Raw genomic sequence first — 17,156 nt, 5'->3', positions numbered from 1 at the left:
TTTTTTACACACTGTCTTACATTTGTAAGGAAAAAATGTAGAGAAAGACAAGGGGCGGCAATAACACTTGTTTTGCTATTCTGTGTTCCCCCACGTCTCCCGATGAAAATGATACCTCACGTGTGCAGATAGCCCTAGCACCCGCGTCAGGAAATGCCCCAAAACACAACGTGGACACATCACATTTTCACAAAGAAAACAGAGGTGTTTTTTGCAAAGTGCCTAGCTGTGGATTTTGGCTTCTAGCTCAGCTGGCACCTAGGGAAACCTAGCAAACCTGCGCAGTTTTGAAAACTAGACACCTAGGGGAATCCAAGATGGGGTGACTTGTGGGGCTCTGACAAGGTTCTGTTACCCAGAATCCTTTGCAAACCTCAAATTTGCCCAAAAAATACTTTTTCCTCTCATTTCGGTGACGGAAAGTTCTGGAATCTGAGAGGAGCCACAAATTTCCTTCCACCCAGCGTTCCCCCAAGTCTCCCGACCGATAAAAATGGTACCTCACTTGTACCAAAACTTGAAACAGAAAAAGGCCTAAAACTTGTAGAGATTGAGGGGATAGCACAGCGAGATGATAAGCACATATTTTTCTTTTATACATCTTTTAGGCTGACTCTGCTTTGGGGTCCCATGCAAGTGAGGTATCATTTTACTTGGGGGACTGAGGGGAACGCTGGGTGGTAGGAAACCTGTGCCACCGCGGTGATCCTACAAAGAAAAGTGAGGAAAATATATTTTTTTATGCAAATTTTGACGTTTGTCGAGGGGTCTGGGTAAGAAAATGTTGGGGGATCCAGGCAAGCCATACCTCCTTGGACTCCTTGGGGTGTCTATTTTTAAAACATGTCTGAGTTTGGTAGGTTTCCCCAGATGAAGGCCACACCCGGGACCAAAACCACAGGTGCCCACCCCCCCCCCCCAACACAGGTTGTTTTGCAATATATCATTTGGTGTGTCCACATACTTATGTGATGTTCCAAACACTAAAATTGTGAAAAGAAATGCACTGGTTATGTTAAAAAGACCCCTCACCCACCAACTAAGTTGGTGGCATGCTTCATCATCGGAGTCCCACCCGAGGCACTTAGAGTGTCTCAGGTGTGTTGCGACACCTGATTACAGCGGAGCAGGTTTTGTCATTTTTACCACACATACTGGTTGGATTTGGCACAAGGGTGAGTGATAGTTCAGAGGATCAAATTTTATTAACGAGATTTCACAAAAATGAAATGCACTGTTAATAACTGAAAGGCCAAAAAACTGAACCAATGACTCACAGCTCGTGAGCTGTAAAGCCACGGCAAGGCACCTACCGCTTTACAGTCCATTCACACACCTTTCATACATGACATGCACAAGACCATTCACGCCGCCAGCCACGGGCCCAGCACATTACAACACTCGCATCGACAGACATCGCCACTCAAGGGCCCATCACTTACATACGCCCACATGCCTGATACAGCAATCACACCAGCTGATGGGAGTGTGTGGACTGGTGTTTGGCTGGCAGTGTGTTGCATTAGCCAACAGCAAGTCAATATGTACACCCTCAGCCAAGCGCCACTCCACACACAATTGCATCACTTTTTTTTATTTTTATTTATAAACAAAGAAACCACTAACTAATTAGGAATAATTACAAAACTACAAACACAAAAGCTCTAACTAAGTACATGACAGAAAAGCCAACCATGAAACTAAACACATGAAAATACAAAACAGGCAGTTTACACTCATGGTTGTTCCCAGTAATTCTTCTGGGTGTGGTAATCCTTAAAACAACCACCCACACACAGCCCAGGCTCTGAAGGACAATCTGGGCAGTACATTCGAGTCTCCCTCCGGATAACTCTTCGAAAACACACTCTTTTTTGGGTGTGGGAGGAATGTACTCAGTAAAGTGGCGATCTTTTAATCTAGCCACATCCTCCACCACTGCTTCTCTAGGAACTCTAGCCTGTTCCACCACAATAAGGCTCTCTATCACGGACTCCTGAAATTTCACAAATGTCATCTTTGACTCTGGAAACCTATCCTTAAACACAATAAAAGCATTAAAAGTTGCTAAGTGGAAGAGGTGATTGGCTAACTTCTTATACCAAACGTAAGACTTACGAATAGCAGTATAAGGTTCCAATCTTTGATCAACTCTATCTACACCTCCCATGTGCTTATTATAATCTAAAATGCTCACAGGTCTGTGCACTTCAGCAACCTGGCCCCAAACAGTCACACAAAGTACTCTCATCATGGATGGTACTTAGCATGTAGACATCCCTCCTGTCTGAAAATTTCAAAGCTAGCAGCCCATCATTCCGCAAGGCACTGCACTGTCCCCTCTGAAGTTTTTTACAGACAAGCTCCCTTGGATAGCCTTTCCGGTTACAACAAATTGTGCCACAAGCAACAGTGTCCACTCTAAACAATTCCTTGAACAACTGCACTCCAGTGTAGAAGTTATCTACATACAAATGGTGACCTTTGTTGAACAGTCGTCTACCAAGTTCCCACACAATTTTCTCAGCAACTCCAAAAGCGGGAGGACAACCAGGGGGGTCAATACTGGAATCCCTACCAGTGTAGACACGGAAATTATACACATATCCTGTACTACTTTCAGACAGCATATACAATTTAATTCCATATCGTGCCCTCTTGCTAGGAATGTACTGCCTAAAAACCAAACGACCCTCGAAGAGGACCAAAGACTTGTCCACAGCTATTTCTTTGCCTGTAACATAGATCTCTAAAAAATGATCTACAAAATGATCAAGGACAGGCCTAATCTTAAAAAGACGGTCAGAATCAGGGTGATCTTGTGGTAAGGCCAATGCATTGTCAATAAAATGCAGCATCCTAAGAAGCAAATACCGATTACGACTAATGGTTGCAGGAAATATAGCTGTTGCCATCAAGGGACTAGTAGACCAATAAGAAGCCAGTGACGGCTTCCTTATCAAACCCATCAAAAGAGTCAAACCCAAAAACCTTTTCATCTCCTCCAAATTTGGGGGAATCCACTGGGTAGCTCTAGAGTGTGGCCTAAGTCTAGCAGCGTTGTCCCTCAAATACTGCTCCGCATACAAATTAGTCTGCTCAACAATCTCTTCCAAAAACACATCATCCACAAATAACTCAAAGAAATTGACAGGCAAAAAGTTCTCTGTATTGACTCTACACCCCGGGAGACCAGTAAAGGCATCTGGCTGCTCCATGTTTGGGGCAACACAGAGTTCAGGTCTTCTAACTGGAAACCTTTCAGCCCCAGGTCGCTGCACTTAATGGCACATCAGTGTCCTCCTCTAAAACAGGCCCTTCATCTGCACTGAGTGTGGCTTCCTCATCAGAAGATTCCTCTCCGACAGAAACTTCACTGCCAGAATCTCTCACTTCCTCCTTTGCCTGAGATGCAGAGTCCGTCTCATAATCATGATCAGACAATGACTCAAAAAGCATACCAACCACCTGCTGAGCGGCCATCCTGTGGCTAGCCATGATCTTTCCTACAAAAATTAACTGGACAAATGCACCACCAACAACCAGCACTGTGTAAGATAAGTAATAAAGTGTTGCTTTATTAGTAAGAGTTATAAACTCAAAAACTATACCGCTCACTTGCCTGAAAAAGCTTGAATCACCAGTAGCTACTCTGCACAGACACAGCAATCACCAATGATATCCCACTAAAAAGTAAGAAAGAAAAGCAAATTAGAAATAAGACAACACAAATATCATTGTGCACAAATCTAAGGACAATTTCACACAAACCTGCATTTAGTACACCACCTACAAACATGTCATTCATGCTTGACAACAATACTCCTTTTGGTTTTACTTACCTAAAACATGCAACTATGCAAACCGCAGGTCAACCACTGCCAAAACCGCAAGGAGCCACAGCAAAGAAAGCAAAAGCTTTGAACTACAACAAAAAGGAGATTTTTTTTTTATCACAATTGCAAATACTTTGTCAGTTGACAAACATCCTACCATCAAGCATTTAGAAATTGGTGCCTAAGTGGATTCTGCTATAGGGGCAGATGGGCCTACTAGAAAATTGGCCTATCTGCCCCAAGGAGGGCAGAAAATACCTTCAGTAGTGTGTCCCCACGGTGAGCGACCCTTGCCCAAGGGGCTACCCCGCCCCCCCAAAACAAAAACACACACACTATCCCTGGTGCCTAAGTGGCTTCTGCCCCCTTGGGGACAATGGGCCTAAAAAACAAACAATAGGCCCATCTGCCCCCAAGGGGGGCATAAATGGCCTTGGTACACGTGCCCCCAAAAGGGGGCAACCCTTGCCCAAGGGGCCACCCCCCATCCACTAACACACACTATCCCTGGTGTCTAAGTGGCTTCTGCCCCCCTTGGGGGCAGATGGACCTAAAAAAAAATATGCCCATCGGGGGCAGAAATGGCCAACAGTTCAATGCCCCACTTGCCCAAGGGGACGCCCCCCCACATAAATAAAAATATTTTAAAATATCCCTGGCGTTCTAGTGGTTTCTGCCCCCTTGGGGGCAGATCAGCCTAAAAATAATAGGCCGATCTGTCCCCAAGGGGGCAAAAATAGCTTTGGTACACATGCCCCCAAAGGGGGGTGACCCTTGCCCAAGGGGCCACCCCCCCTCCACTAACACGCCCCCCTTGGGGGCAGATGGGCCTAACATAACAAAAATAGGCCCATCTGCCCCCAAGGGGGGCTGAAATGGGCAACAGTTCAATGCCCCCTCTTGGGGGGCATACCTTGCCCAAGGGGACGCCACCCCCCACAAAAATTAACATAAAAAAAAAAATCCCTGGCGTTCTAGTGGTATCTGCCCCTCTTGGGGGCAGATCAGCCTAAAAATAATAGGCCGATCTGCCTCCAGTGGGGGCAGAAATGGCCAAAACAAACATGCCCCCCACATGGGAGCGACCCTTGCCCAAGGGGCCGCTCCCCAACACAAAACACAGCAGAAATAAAGAAAAAACAAATCTCTGGCGTCTAGTGGTTTCTGCCCCCCTTGGGGGCAGATCAGCCTAAAAATAATAGGCCGATCTGCCTCCAGTGGGGGCAGAAATGGCCAAAACAAACATGCCCCCCACATGGGAGCGACCCTTGCCCAAGGGGCCGCTCCCCAACACAAAACACAGCAGAAATAAAGAAAAAACAAATCTCTGGCGTCTAGTGGTTTCTGCCCCCCTTGGGGGCGGATCAGCCTAAAAATATTAAGCCGAAATGGCCACAACAAACATGGCCTCTAAATGGGAGCGACCCTTGCCCAAGGGGCCGCTCCGCAACACAAAACACAGCATAAATAATGAAAAAAAGAAAATCCCTGGCGTCTAGTGGTTTCTGCCCCCCTTGGAAGATCAACCTAAAAATGTTCGGCCGATCTGCGGGGGGGCAGAAATGGCCACACAAACATACCCCCCAAATGGGAGCGACCCTTGCCCAAGGGGCCGCTTCCAAACACGAAACATTGCAAACATAAATAAAGACACAAAATCCCTAGCGTCTAGTGGGCATACGGCAGCAGGAATGCTCATAGAGACACCGGGGGAAAGGAAAACCCTTTCCTTTCCCCCGGTGCCTCTTTGTTTACAACCCCCCACCCGCCGGAGGAGAAACTCACCGGTTTCTCCGTTCGCAATCTGGAAGCAAATGGCTTCCAGTGTGACCAGCACTGTGTAATGATGTTTGCGCGCGATCCCCTTCCATCCCTGCCTTAGGGGGGTGGGGGGAACCGGGCTCTGGGCCGAGGACGTAATGGATACGTCCTCGGCACAGGAGCACTGTGCCGTAGGACGTAACCATTACATCCGTGGCACAGAAGCGGTTAAATGTGTTACCTTCCTTTTATCATAACTCATTAACGACCTCTTATGGAGGATGGTATTTTTGTAGGGAAGGAATTGATAAACATTTTTTTTTTTTTTTTTTTTTTTAACAAAGTGGAGCCATTGTTTGAGATAATAATAATGAAGCTTGTGAGTTTATGTAAGGTTTTATTTATAATGTTTATTTTACACTGATACTGCAAGTAAAGTATTGAGATTTATATATAAGGGACTTTTGTTTGATCAGAGTTTAGATGACGTAGGTATCAAAACACAAGAGGATGACTAGAAATGTATGAAAGGATATGACTTTTTTTTTTTTTTTTTTTTTTTTTTTTTTAGTGCCTTGTTGGCTGTTTTAATTACTTGTGTAATTTGAGTTATTTTATTAATTGTACTAGACAGAGAAAATTTGAAATTCATTTTTTGCATCCGTGTTGCAGCTTCAATACCAAAAAGAAAGTATCTACATTGTCTGAAAGAAGCACTTTATTCGTTAGGAAGCAGCCCATAACTATCCAATAACCTGTAAGCTCTCTACCTTTTGTCATCTGTCTTTGGACATTTTCTGCTTACCACAAAATTCAGTGGAGGGCTCTCCGTAAATGAGGAGTATCATTCTATACATCATAAAGTGCAAACTGTATTTTCAGAACTATGATACTACGCTCAACGTTTGTGGGGCATGGCATAATACATGGAGGGGAGGGAAGGGAGAGTTATATAATACCCAATTTCTGACAAATGTTATCAATTTCTCAGGTAATGAAGGAGGTCCAGAGTGCAATGAATACAGCGGCTGCAGATGACAGCAAACTTGTGCTGCTAAGTGCGGTTGGCAGTGTCTTCTGCGGTGGCCTTGATTTTATTTATTTTATACGACGTTTGACGGATGATAGGAAAAGGGAAAGTATTAAAATGGCAGACACAATTAAGTAAGTAAACTGTTTTGTAATCATATGTTTGAGGACATGTTTTAAGTACGTTATCTTATGAAAAGTAAATACATTCCCTCATGACTGTGAAACATAGTGGAAACTGTATAGTGTCAGGTGTACAAACCCATTTGTGGTTACATACCCTGTGATTTGCAAAATCACATGGTTTGCAACCACAGAACTGCTTTTTGCTATGTACTAAACCCAGTGTGCGAGCCACAAAGAGCATTTCCAAATAACAACCCATTTCAAATTGCACTTAGGAAAGGACTTCCTCTCTTACTTGCAATTTGGAGTGATATATAGCAAAGTTTTGATAACTGAGACTGTAGTCGTAAATCATTGACAGTTTGTCTCATCAGACGAAGTGGTAAACACGGATTCAGAAAGGGTAAGGGACAGCTTCCTTTTTGGAAACTGTGCCTGCTGACCTCAGAAGCGTTATTTGTTGAGGGGGCCTGCGGGAAGTGGGTGAGGTTGTAGGGGTTTGTGATGCCACTAGTGGTACCAGGGGTTACGTCCTGCTTCCACTGATGTGTTTTCAGGTAGAAAACATTTTAGTAATGCACTGCCAGATTCTTTAACAAACACAGGGATGTTGGTCTGCTGATGTTTTTAGGCCACCAACCCCTGTGTTTATGGCAATCACAGGAGATTGCAAATAGCGACATGTATAATTAATATTCATTAAGCAGATTGTTTTGTTACTGGAGATTATGCAACACGGCTTACTACTACATTGATCGAGTTGCAAAATCATTAGCACTTCACAAACAGTTTGTGCTCATTTTGCCACCAATTTTGTGATCTGTCTCCTTGTGCATTGGGCCCTAAAGTCTTTCTGCAAGTTATCAGTCCTTGTTTAACTGTATACTTCTAAAATGTAACAATGCATTTGAGGGCGTTTTCCGTTTTATTTAGTCTGTCTGTTTTTAAAGATGTACTGTGATTTTGTGAACAGAGAGGACCATGTTGGTCAAAAATGTTTATTTTGATTCTTACACAGAGCTATAAAATGATAAAACCGTCAAATAAAAAAATAAACTTGATAAAATAAATTTTGCCAAACATTACTATAAAAACAGAATATATAGAGGCAATTTATCAGCATAAAATCCAAAAGAAAATTATAATTGGACAAAAATTAATCTCACATCTTGAAGTTCATAACCACATGATTAATTTAATAAGAAGCCAATGTTTAATTCAACTGCCACCATTAAGACCCTTCCTCTCTCCAGCATGGCTAACAAAAGGAGAGGGTTCTAACAAGAAAAGCGGACAGAACGTTCTAAAATAATGTTGCTTTAACCCCTTCGCTGCCAGGCCTTTTCCCCCTCAGGTGCCAGGCCTTTTTTTGGCTATTTGGGGCAGTTCGCACTTAGGCCCTCAACTGTCCACATAAGCTACCGATGCCAAATTTGCGTCCTTTTTTTCCAATATCCTAGGGATTCTAGAGGTACCCGGAGTTTGTGGGATCCCATGAAGGAGACTAAGAAATTAGCAAAAATGTGGTAAAAAAATAAAAAAGAAATGGGGAAAAAAGACTGCAGAAGAAGGCATGTGGTTTTTTCCCTGAAAATGGCATCAACAAAGGGTTGGTGTCAAAACATCACTACAGATCAGTGGGTATTATCAATTATCCAACATGGTTATTGTCTAGAACTCATTTCCAGTCCACCAAAGGTTCCACCTTGTTCACACAAACTAACTCAGGGGCATCTCACTCTATTAAAACAAGAGGTACAATCGCTACTGCTCAAAGGAGCCATAGAGATACTACCTATATCCCAACAGGGGTCAGGAATATGTTTACTATACTTCCTCATTCCAAAATAGGATGGTACTCTCAGACCAAACCTAGATCTCAGACCCCTCAATCTATACATACTTTCAGAACACTTTCATATGCTCACTCTCCAAGACGTCATTCCCCTACTACAAAAATAGGATTACATGACCGCATTTGACCTCAAGAATGCTTATTTCCACATTCCCATACATCCAGCACATCGAAAATATCCAAGATTTGTTGTAGCAGGAAAACATTACCAATTCAAAGTGCTACCATTCGGAGTAACAACAGCACCAAGGGTAGTACAGCATTCCTCAGAAGGCAACACATACATGTCCTCCCATACCTTGACAACTGGCTCATAAAAGCCAGTACGATTCAGATTTGCCAACAGCATACTCAATACGCTATATTCACCTTACACAATCTAGGATTCACTATAAATTCCCAAAGATCTCACCTGCAACCATCACAAATACAACCGTATCTAGGAGCAATTCTGAACACTCAGTCAGTTTTAGCATACCCAAATCCAGTCAGGATTCAAGCATTTCACAATCTCATATCACAACTACAATACAACCACACTTATACAGTGAAGTTAGTAATGAAACTATTAGGAATGATGACTTCATGCATAGCAATAGTGCCCAATGTGAATGTGCCCAAACTGGAATAGCACGATGGATAGTCAAATGTATACAGACTTAAAGCCAAAAGACAGCTACCAGTAACTCCAAAAGCCCATTCCACTAGGAAGAAAGGGGCTTCAATCACAATCTTGGGCAATATGGCAATATGCTGACATATGTGAAGCAGCCACATGGTCTACACCACACACATTTACTAAACACTACTGTGTGGATGTATTATCTCGCCAACAACCAAATGTTGGACAGGCCGTGCTTAAAACACTATTTCAAACTGCTATAATTCCTACAGGCTAGCCACCACTTATTTCTTAGGAGTGGCTGCTTTTCAGTCTATGCATAGCATGTGTATCTACAGCTACACATGCCATTGAACGGAAAATGTTACTTACCCAGTAGACAACTGTTTGTGGCATGTAGTGCTGTAGATTGACATGCGCCCTCCTCCTACCCAGAAGCCTGTGGCTGTTGTAGTATTATTAGATTGTAAATATGTACATAAATTGTGTGGACATCTCATTTCTTTTCTATATATGTACATATACACTTGTACACTCTTTACTTCACCCTCCTGTGAGAAAACAATCTAACAGAGGACTCAATGCCCTTGCACACTATCACTCGATCTCGTGACTCAAAAACCTTCTGAAAGAAAAACAACTTGTAACACTTCGAAATTGAAATTCAGCAGTTATAGTTATGGTTAACTCAAGTAACTAATACTCGCGCTCTAAGGTAACTATAACTCAAACCCCTGCCATGCACAGTTTTCTAAACAATATTGTAATTGCAAATGTTGCAGTGATAATATCAAGATGCCACAGAAGGTGTCATCAGTAATGTAATTAGATGTGCATGGCAAGTAAACCATAACTATATAGAGGCAACAAATGTCTATCTCAGTTGCACATCCCTACCCAATTGTCGGGTTAAAATGTTGTTACATATGGTGCTCTATAAACTATATCTCATAGCTGCTGCCAAAGTGTGTACACTGGACCTATAAAAGACCAGTGAGTTAAAACAGGAAAGAAAAAAAACAGTGAGACACACTCCAACAAAGGGCAGTACTCCCTCCCCCTCACTGTCATCCAGGACATTTGCAACTTGCAGAACTTGACCAACTACAGATCGCAGCAGGGGCAGAAACTGTTGCAGGCTCACACTCCTCCCTCAACCTGCTGGCAGGAGTCAAGCAACGCAACCTCAACCAAACAACTAAGATGCCTCCAGCAGGACAGGCCCTCTGCCCAGCAAGCAAACACCAGATCAAAAATCATAAACCCATCACCTCTTGGTTATACACCAGGCCAAAGGCCCCAACCTACCAATGTGGATGCTTCAACAGCAAATACTGTGAAGCAGGAAACTGGTCCCCCTGTAAACAGCAGGTTGTTAGTGAACACAGGAACCCATGGACGCTTGGTTGTGGCAGGGCCACCTATGGCGTTTACACATGATCAAACTTCGCATAAAGCTATTCCTCCCCAGCAGAATCAAAGCCCCTCAACTCTACCTCTAGGCAGACCTGGTGGGGCGTCTAACGTAGAGGCTCTCTTCCTCCATTCCAGCACTACTTTATGCCTCAAAACATCAACATAGGCACCAGCTCAAAATGCATCGTCACTGCAACTACCGCCTTTAAGTTATGAGCGATTCCATCTTAAGCTGTGGTTTCATCCACGTTATACCTCACGGGGAGCCACAATATCCTTAATAGAGCCCGCATAGTGAGGCTCCTAAAAGCGATCCCATAGCTTAACACATTGACCTTAGAAGAATTAACCACTGTGGAGTTCCATCCAGCCAAGGACAACAACCTACCAGAAGCTACTCTAACAACCTGGCAGTCAGCAGAAATAGTGGACCAAATCCTGTCCTATGCTTGGAGATCTTGAGGATATCTATAACCATGCCAGAGTCGGACAGACACCCGTTTCCGCTTTTAAGCTCCAACACTCCGTTTGCACAACCTTTAACGTTTTTGAGGGGTGCTCTAGGCGCTTCCCCCACGCAACCAGGTAAACAAAAAATGTATCCAGCCCAAACTCAAACATCACCTGCTGGTGCAAGATGGGAGTGGCTCCCAAGGGCTCTTAATGCTCCTCGCCTCATGAGAAATAGAAACACCAAAGGCACGTCCAGAATAGAAATTCCTAAGGCTTCTATCCTGGAACATAGCAGGCACCCAATCCCTGCTGAAAACTGGTTATCCTCCTATAACTTTGCACCATATGGACATAATTGCACTCCAGGAAACCTGGTCCCAACAGGAACTTCCGATTTCGGGCTTCACGTCCGACCATAAAAATGCAGTTAAGCACAAGCAGTTTGGAAGGCCAAGTGGTGGCCTGGCAGTCTACCTCTGATTAGACTTGAAAATGGACACAGAAGAGCTGTGACCCAGACAGCCAAGTGATTAAACTATGCAACTGGACCACTAACAATAGGCCACTGATGCTGCTGGTTAACTCATATATTCATCCTGGCCCCTCTCGGAAGCAGGCAGCAATAAAAAGGCTTAACGGCCACCATCTTGCACTACTGACAAAGCCACCCAGATTGGGATATCATCCTGACTGGAGACTTTAACATTAATCTAATCCTGATGCAAGAGGACAATTCAATACTAAGGGGCTCATTACATTCCTGGCGGTCAAAGATCGCCAGGGCTGTTGTGGCGATTGCACCGCCAACAGGCTGGCGCCGCCGGGGCCAGCGGTTTCCCGCCACAATTGCCCCGGCGGTGTTAATCCACCAGGGCAGCGCTGCTTAGGGGATTACGAGTCCCCGACCGCCAGCCTTTACCTGGCGGTTTGAACCGCCAGGAAAAGGCTGGCGGTACGGGGAGTTGCGGGGCCCCTTGCGGCCCCGTGCAGCTTTTCACTGTCTGCACCCGTCGCACAGCCGCAACACTGCTGGCTCCATTTGAAGCCGGCTCCTGTGTTGCGGCTGAGATCCCCGCCGGCCCAGCGGGGATCTCATAATGACCGCAGCGGGAGTGCGGCCGCATTGGCGGCTGCCCGGTGGTCAGATCTTAAGGTCATAATGAGGGCCTAAGTGTTGATAACTCCTGCTGTCTGTGATTCTCCATCAAGTCACACTTCAGCGGTGTCAATTCACGGTCCATCCTAGATGACACCTTAGTCACACTGCCTTTGATCTTTTTGGTCATTAAAATTATAACCCACCTGCCTACATTTTCATACGGAAATCAGATTCTTGAATAAGGAGAACGTAAATTAATCCTTCTTAGTTGAAAAGTGAATTGGGGTGTACTGCTGCTGCCAACTGACTCATCCTTAAGGGTGCTAAGAATGAAACTTACGCGTTTGTTACTTTGTCCATCGCCTGTACTAAATACTACGTTTATAACTAATCTTGACAAACTTACAGACAACTTTTACATCTTCAAACAGCCACTCCCCATAGTGTCGTCAGGCTGGAGTTGAACCTAAAGTCTTTAATAACAGTCCATATCGAGGCTTCCTTAAATTACTTAATTGACTGTGCTGGAGCAGATCCGACAATTCTAAAATACTTAATTTATTTGAAACTTAAAAAAAAAATCACATAAGCAGTGCGTTAAATGGGCCGGGACTGTCCAGTACGAAGTACCGGCAATTCTTTATTCTTAGAGGGAGAGTACTTGCACTTCTCAAGAAAAACATAATACTTTTAACTGTAGAGTACCGGCACTTCTCAGAAATAAGCAGTTACTCTGGTACAGAGTACCTGCACTTCTGTTTTTCCTTTTCAAGCACTGCATATAAGGACATGGAGCTGAACATTTCATCTTTAAACAAAGATACAAAACATATACAGTTTACCAGACCCTGAGACCCTATCTAAGCTAACCGAATGGCTTGAAAAAGTGTCCTACTTAGGGCCTTCGTTTGCAGCCAGGAGGAGAGAGACCTTGCCTCTCTAAAGAAATGCAAACATATGGACCTGCCACTGAAACCTATGTGTATTCAAAACAGCAGGAATATATTAACTCTAGCCTCCATATTTTGATAAAAATGAATTACTTCAGATTTAGACTGCTCTACATGCCCATCTATGACCTTGAGGCGTCTTGGAATGGACTTCTGCAAGGGAAGACTTGCCGACTTTGTGGTTACAAAACGGAAACCCTCATGCATATACCATGTATATGTTAAAAACTTTTGCATTTAAGAAGACCTAATTTCTGACGTCTTTTTAACAATGGCTTAAAGGCTGATTTAAAATAAAAAACATTGTTAAAGATAATAATTGCATTTTTAAATTAACAAACTCTTTATACCTAGCCTAAAATGTTAGAAAATTCTGCTTAGTCATTTTACAGGGAGTGCAGAATTATTAGGCAAGTTGTATTTTTGAGGATTAATTTTATTATTGAACAACAACCATGTTCTCAATGAACCCAAAAAACTCATTAATATCAAAGCTGAATATTTTTGGAAGTAGTTTTTAGTTTGTTTTTAGTTTTAGCTATGTTAGGGGGATATCTGTGTGTGCAGGTGACTATTACTGTGCATAATTATTAGGCAACTTAACAAAAAACAAATATATACCCATTTCAATTATGTATTATTACCAGTGAAACCAATATAACATCTCAACATTCACAAATATACATTTCTGACATTCAAAAACAAAACAAAAACAAATCAGTGACCAATATAGCCACCTTTCTTTGCAAGGACACTCAAAAGCCTGCCATCCATGGATTCTGTCAGTGTTTTGATCCGTTCACCATCAACATTGCGTGCAGCAGCAACCACAGCCTCCCAGACACTGTTCAGAGAGGTGTACTGTTTTCCCTCCTTGTAAATCTCACATTTGATGATGGACCACAGGTTCTCAATGGGGTTCAGATCAGGTGAACAAGGAGGCCATGTCATTAGATTTCCTTCTTTTATACCCTTTCTTGCCAGCCACGCTGTGGAGTACTTGGACGCGTGTGATGGAGCATTGTCCTGCATGAAAATCATGTTTTTCTTGAAGGATGCAGACTTCTTCCTGTACCACTGCTTGAAGAAGGTGTCTTCCAGGAACTGGCAGTAGGACTGGGAGTTGAGCTTGACTACATCCTCAACCCGAAAAGGCCCCACAAGCTCATCTTTGATGATACCAGCCCAAACCAGTACTCCACCTCCACCTTGCTGGCGTCTGAGTCGGACTGGAGCTCTCTGCCCTTTACCAATCCAGCCACGGGCCCATCCATCTGGCCCATCAAGACTCACTCTCATTTCATCAGTCCATAAAACCTTAGAAAAATCAGTCTTGAGATATTTCTTGGCCCAGTCTTGACGTTTCAGCTTGTGTGTCTTGTTCAGTGGTGGTCGTCTTTCAGCCTTTCTTACCTTGGCCATGTCTCTGAGTATTGCACACCTTGTGCTTTTGGGCACTCCAGTGATGTTGCAGCTCTGAAATATGGCCACACTGGTGGCAAGTGGCATCGTGGCAGCTGCACGCTTGACTTTTCTCAGTTCATGGGCAGTTATTTTGCGCCTTGGTTTTTCCACACGCTTCTTGCGACCCTGTTGACTATTTTGAATGAAACGCTTGATTGTTCGATGATCACGCTTCAGAAGCTTTGCAATTTTAAGAGTGCTGCATCCCTCTGCAAGATATCTCACTATTTTTGACTTTTCTGAGCCTGTCAAGTCCTTCTTTTGACCCATTTTGCCAAAGGAAAGGAAGTTGCCTAATAATTATGCACACCTGATATAGGGTGTTGATGTCATTAGACCACACCCCTTCTCATTACAGAGATGCACATCACCTAATATGCTTAATTGGTAGTAGGCTTTCGAGCCTATACAGCTTGGAGTAAGACAACATGCATAAAGAGGATGATGTGGTCAAAATACTAATTTGCCTAATAATTCTGCACTCCCTGTATATACCTTCCAACATGACTGCTTTTATGATGATTGCTGAATGTTTATTTTAATGCACTCTCAGTGATTAATGCAGTAAACCTGTTGTTTTACTACTTCTGCTGCACTGCGTTCTTAGACAGTCCTGTCTCCTAAAGGTGAAAGATTTCAACTAACTATTTAAATGGTTCTTCTTTGTCCTTTTAAAAATAAAAAAAAATAGGGGGTTTCAGAGTTTAAAAAAAAAAAAACAGTTCCGTTGTGCTGCTAGTTTTCTGTAAAGCTGAAAACTGACAATTCACAAAATATAAGTAAATCGAGACATGAATTTTTTATTTAGATTTTATAAATGTAGTTGTTCTTATTGTGAACATGTTACACAAATACCACATATACGCAGCAGTATTAATTGTCTATGAAGATATTTATGGAGGCACACTAGGTTTACAAGTAAATAACGTTTCTTTAACCCCTTCTGTGCACCAGACGGCTGGGAGCCATCTGACACCACAGTGGTTGTGTGCTTCGCACGGCTTCCAGCTGTGCACGCACATGGCACAGAAATCCCTCTGGTGCAGGAACAAGAGGTGATTCCCTTCTGAAAAAAACACAGCATGAGGAGATGGAGAAAACCTATCCCACCTCCCTGGGCTGTTTCTTTTATTTTGTGAAATGGACGTCATTTCACTGAAACTGAAAGTGAAATGAGCCAGTCTGCTCCTTTCACTTTCTCCACCTCAGTACGTGTGGAGCTATCTCGGGACCCGAGCACTGAGGCAGATGGAAAAGGTATCATTGGAAAAAGGAGAATCTCCCCTTTCCAAAGGTACCCCCCCACCCCGAGTGGATCCCTGCTTGGGATGTTTGAAACAAAAGGCGCAAATTTGGTGTGGTTATCCTATGTGGACAAAAAGTTATGTGGCCTTAAGCGCGAACTACCACAAATAACGAAGAAAAAAGGCTTAGCAAAAGAGGGGGAAAGGCTGAGCTGGGAAGAGGTTAAGCAAATTATTTCATTTGTTGACAATAATAACTTTTAATGCGGAAATAGAAGAGGATATGGTTCTTTTAGTTTAACTTGGAACTATTGTAAAAGCTTAAGGAGGTGTGCAAATCTCAGTCTTAATTCTAAAATAAATTGCAGAATTTTGTCAAAATAAATTTTATCATTTGTGTTGATAAAATAGTTTGGTATCTACAGACATAGATTATATGGTGTCCCTTTATAATAAAAAAAAAAAGACTGTAAATGATACATTTGAAAAATATGTAATTCTTAGAGTATAAAGATGCAATGCAGCACATATCTGTAATCGGTTAACCTCCCAAAACACCCGTTTTCCCACATTTGCTAGGAGTTAATCAAAGGTCACGCTGGGACGGTAAATACTGCTGTTCTATGTCGCATGAAATACAGTGGCAAGACACCGTTTGGTGTTTTCTGAAAGGCAGTAAAGCAACAATGTCACTTTAAATGTTAATTCGAGAGGCAGACCATGGAGCTTAAAAAAATGTTTCTGTGACATTTTGACTTTTGGAGTAAATTAACATGAATTGCACCATTTTTATTAGCAGAGCAAAGTATAAACTGTGTATGTAAATCTAGATTAGTAACGTGTTCCAAGGTAGGTGGTGTGGAATATTATGGCAACAAATATTAATGAGTTGCAGGCTTTGCGTCGTTACTCGTGGCAGATGAAGTTGCAAGATGAGTGACGTCACCCTGTGTTACTTGCTCGTGAACTAGTGCTGGGATGATTTTTATGAGAGAGGTTGTTATAATGTAAATGTTTTGTACTTATGAGGAATAAGACTTGAGTTTTGTTGCTTTCGAACATGTGATTGTAGTTAGAATTTTTGCTGAGTTACATTTTGTTTGCAGACCTCTTGACAAAGATAACATTTTGTGTTGATTTATAGTAGAAGGTAGCATCTTAAGCCATTTTTCCATGTTAACCTCTTAAAGCAAATCTGAATGTTAGTTTTACAGTGAAAATCATGTTTGCGTTTTAGGTAAATTAGATAAATCAATCTATAGATCTGTGCATCCTTACAGATGTATGTAAAATCACTTTAG

General features: G+C 42.8%; 1 protein-coding gene across 1 annotated transcript in view; it reads left to right on the top strand.

Annotated features, from left to right (window-relative positions):
* The window catches only part of CDYL (chromodomain Y like), a 347,146-nt gene that overhangs the window by 155,555 nt on the left and 174,435 nt on the right, over positions 1-17,156 (top strand). Inside the window, exon 4 of the mRNA XM_069217515.1 lies at positions 6,589-6,761. Coding sequence (XP_069073616.1) covers positions 6,589-6,761 — 173 coding nt within the window. The remainder of the gene's footprint in view (positions 1-6,588; positions 6,762-17,156) is intronic.

Source organism: Pleurodeles waltl, chromosome 2_1 (genome assembly GCF_031143425.1).
Source record: "Pleurodeles waltl isolate 20211129_DDA chromosome 2_1, aPleWal1.hap1.20221129, whole genome shotgun sequence".
NCBI lineage: Eukaryota > Metazoa > Chordata > Amphibia > Caudata > Salamandridae > Pleurodeles > Pleurodeles waltl.
This window is presented reverse-complemented; position numbering and strand designations above follow the sequence as displayed.